The 3,755-nt window shown below is 41.5% G+C and overlaps 1 protein-coding gene across 1 annotated transcript in view; it reads right to left on the bottom strand.

Annotated features, from left to right (window-relative positions):
- Positions 1-725: 725 nt before the first annotated feature.
- LOC107098921 (deoxyribonuclease-1-like) overlaps positions 726-3,755 on the bottom strand; it is a 7,640-nt gene continuing 4,610 nt past the window's right edge. The window contains exons 4-9 of the mRNA XM_015396812.1: positions 2,595-2,684; positions 2,402-2,514; positions 2,210-2,322; positions 1,977-2,134; positions 1,198-1,294; positions 726-1,093 (exon numbers count right to left, since the gene is read on the bottom strand). Of these exons, the coding sequence (XP_015252298.1) occupies positions 950-1,093; positions 1,198-1,294; positions 1,977-2,134; positions 2,210-2,322; positions 2,402-2,514; positions 2,595-2,684 (715 nt within the window). The 3' untranslated portion in view covers positions 726-949. The remainder of the gene's footprint in view (positions 1,094-1,197; positions 1,295-1,976; positions 2,135-2,209; positions 2,323-2,401; positions 2,515-2,594; positions 2,685-3,755) is intronic.

Below are 3,755 nucleotides of genomic sequence, written 5' to 3'. Positions count from 1 at the left end.
TCAGACAAAGGAGACTAGAAACACAAATTTCTCTTTTTTTTTGCTTTAGCTCTTTTATGGATAAATATCCCTGAAATGAGAAGAAGAGCAGATGTATTATGAAATTTAGGCAGGATCGCAATGAGTCGGTAATAAAGACGACACACAGATACACACACACTGTTTCTGCTAGAGTAAAATGTGTCGTTTTATTCCACCACAGAGGACAGCAAAGCAAGCAGATCAATTAAGGCACGGTGCTGAATACAAATTATAATGTCCATCTTAACGTGACGCAAAGGATCGGAGAGCCAGTCGACCCCAGCAAGGCAGCAACCCGCGCAGCTAGGCGTTCGTACGCAACCCTAGCAGACTTTGCCAGTGCCAACCGCCACCCGTCCTTTATGCCAAACTTCAAAGGAAAATCTTTCACCCAATCAGGGCGATTGCTCCCTCTGGAGCGCATGATTACAGAAACCAAAATATGTTTCCGGCGTCCCCTGAACCCACCCAGAGCTCGTGGACAACGAAACCAAAAACAAATTACATCAAGGTCAGAGCATGGGACCGAGAGCTCGTGATTACAAAAACAAATGATATCATGCTCTCAGGGAAACAGAAACTTAGATAATAAAAGTGCTTCATTTGTGAAAGCTTGTATAATAAAAGTGACTAAACTTGTATGATTGTCAAAGAACATAAAATATAAAATCCATATATATATCAGCAGAACATTTATTTTTTACATGATCAGCAGATTGTTTCAGATAAATACTTTACTCAATCTTAGTGAATTTAAAGTGACTTTGTAATAATGAAATAATATTTTTTTTCACTTTCATTTTTTTAAGTAAAAAAGTTGTTTTAAAAAAGGTGCTTTAGTTTAATGAAGAATTGGTTTAGCTTTCCTGAAATTCCTTCAGATTTAAAAACAAAAAACATCTCAGACTATTTATTCATTCTTTAGATACTATAATAAGACATGAAAGATTAAAAAGCTGAAAATATGAAACACTGTGCAGTAACTGGTGAAGGAGACGATCCCATTAAAGGCACTGGGACCAGTGACCTTCAGAAGGACCTCCACTGGGTAATGGTCGCTCACATCCAGCGCCTGAATAAAGAACAGAACGATTTAATTTGATGAACAGAGTCTTTTTCTGAGTTCAAATGATACGCTGCAGATAGATCCAGAACAGATAGACCCGGACGGCTCACCTGTTCCTCTGTCAGGCTGTACTCCTGTTGGAAGTTAAAGGGTTTGGCTGAAGAAGGAACAACCGCTTTGTTAAACGTTTCTCCGTGAACAACGATCCTGTTGGAAAATCAGAACATTTATGATCATTAAGGATGAAATATTGATAATTAGGGGAGAACTTGAACTGAAAGCCATTTTCTGCAATGATTGAGCCCAAAAGAAACATTTAAGGAGAATTAATCTAGTTTTTTCTAACCAGAGCTCCTCCTGGAGCAGGTTTAGCTTCCCATGCTTCAGATTCTGAATGCTACTGTTAACCGTCAGCTGTCCCCTCATTCATTAAATGGAAAAATAACCACTAACTGCAGCGCTTCATATACACATCATACTGTTTAAATGAAGCAACACATTCTGCTCATCAGTAGTGATGACAGATTGACCGAATCAGCAGAAACCGTAAGATTTTATTTCTTATTTATGTTTTGCTTTGGTTATGTGAACAGATCAAACCTCCAGATGTTTGAATCAAACTGTCTTTCTTTGCTTTTTGGTCCAACTCTGATTTTTTTATTGACCAATCCTTTAAAACATGCAGTCAGATGATTGAGTTTCAGCTTCTAGGATGTTTGATCGGATGCATCGGCGTAATGAAATAACGAGAAGGCCTGATCTTATTTCCTATTTCACTGTAAATGAGGTGAATTTTATTTCAAACAGACGCATGGCAAACAACCCATAGCGAATCTTCTGTAATGCCCCTGGTTTATCTAGGCCATACAGCTCTATGTTAGCAGCTGACCTGTCATAGGAGCAGGATGTGCTCAGGCGAACGGTGGTGTCACTGTGGTCTGCTATCAGCCAATGGAGGCTGCTGTCCGTCAGCAGGCGGACATGTTTCCTGTTCTTCTTGGGGAGGTAATCGCAGTCGGCATTGAAGTCTCCCAGCAGCATCACGTTCTGATCACACAAACCCCACATTTTATAAAGATCACACAATCCCAATTAGCATTAAAGCTAAACTTCACTCTTTACCTCGATTTTCCAGATCTTTCTTACTTTCTGCAGAACATCATAGAGAGCATCCAGCTCCTTGGTGGCGTTAGACGGAGTGGTGTGTTGAGGGATGAGGGCAAACTCCTTTATATCTGCGATGGAATGAGGAAGAATTCAGAGGAAGAAAAAGGAGGATTTTAATTTGAAGTAATAATTGTTTAGGAAACTCACATGTCTTTGGGGCTCTGAAGCGAACAACAAAAGGTTCTCTGGAGAAGGCGTCTTCATCTCCTGGTAGATCATCTGGGTACTGATACTGATCTCTGACCGTCGCAGTGTTGCTCCTGCACGCATTGGATGAGGAGGAAGAAGGTTTGTAACCACTTTAAATGCTTCGGTGGCTTAATTACGCAGCAGAACGGACCTGTAGATGAACACGTACTGCTCCTGGTAGGACTCTGACCTGCCCAGCCTCTCACTGGCCAACAATGTATACTGGTTCTTGGTGTCAAACCTGAATCACCAGCAGATAAGGGGTTAATAAATCATTAATGTCTGATTGATTAAAGGCTGCACTGCTAGTAAAATTAGACATGATGAGATGTTGCATAATAAGCACACTGAAATTCTAGTCTGCACAATATTTGAACATTTTCCCACCATCGCATTCCTCACCCCGGTGATCAGATTCACCAGATTAACACAGAAACTGACACGGTGTGAGGCAACCACACCAAGATGTAAACATTTAAATTCGAGGCTCTGTTGAAATGAGAGCACCAGGAGGGATGAGGGATTCCCTGGCCCATGATGATGGCTGACCTATGAGCGGATCAGACTCCAGGGAGCGTGTCGCTGTATCTATGTGCTAAACGAGGACCAGCATCAGAGAGAATCATCCACTGTCAGGGACAAAAGGAGGTCAGGGGGGAACAGCCTGATTTTAACGGGAGCTGCTGACAGCAAACAAACAACCATCCACCATTTTAGAAGAAACAGGAACAAGTCAAACAGCATTATGGTGAAGAAAGAAGAGGTGGAGGAGTTTAAACAAACTGGACTGGAGACACAATGAAGGGACAGAGCAGACTGGACTTCTAGAGGAAGCTTAGGTCCTTAAGATGCTACAGATCTTCTATCAGTCTGCTGTGGAGAGTCTGTTCTCTTCCTCCATCATCATCATCATCATCATCAGAAGCTCAACCAACTAATAAAGGCAGGTTCTGTTCTAGGAACTCCTCTAGAACCTCTGGTGATGAAGAAGATGATGGACAACAGTGAGCATCATCTTCATCAGACTGTTAGACACCAACAGAGTGTTCAGTCAGAAGGTGATCCAGATCCAGATCCAGCTGTCAGTGTGTACAGCCACTGGCTGAATAGGATTCAGGTTGTTCCTCATTTAAATGGGAGCCTTATAAAATACGGAGAAGGAACAATTTGTTCCTAGCCTTGTAATCTAGTCCCACCCCCCAGCGGCCAAAATCATTATTGCCTGAGAGTGAAATTACACATTTAATCTCACATTTAGTCTGGTTTATCAGGCTAATTAAAGGAATAGTACACCCAAAACATGATTAGCCTT

The sequence above is a fragment of the Cyprinodon variegatus genome, unplaced genomic scaffold (assembly GCF_000732505.1).
Source record: "Cyprinodon variegatus isolate N-32 unplaced genomic scaffold, C_variegatus-1.0 Scaffold822, whole genome shotgun sequence".
NCBI lineage: Eukaryota > Metazoa > Chordata > Actinopteri > Cyprinodontiformes > Cyprinodontidae > Cyprinodon > Cyprinodon variegatus.
This window is presented reverse-complemented; position numbering and strand designations above follow the sequence as displayed.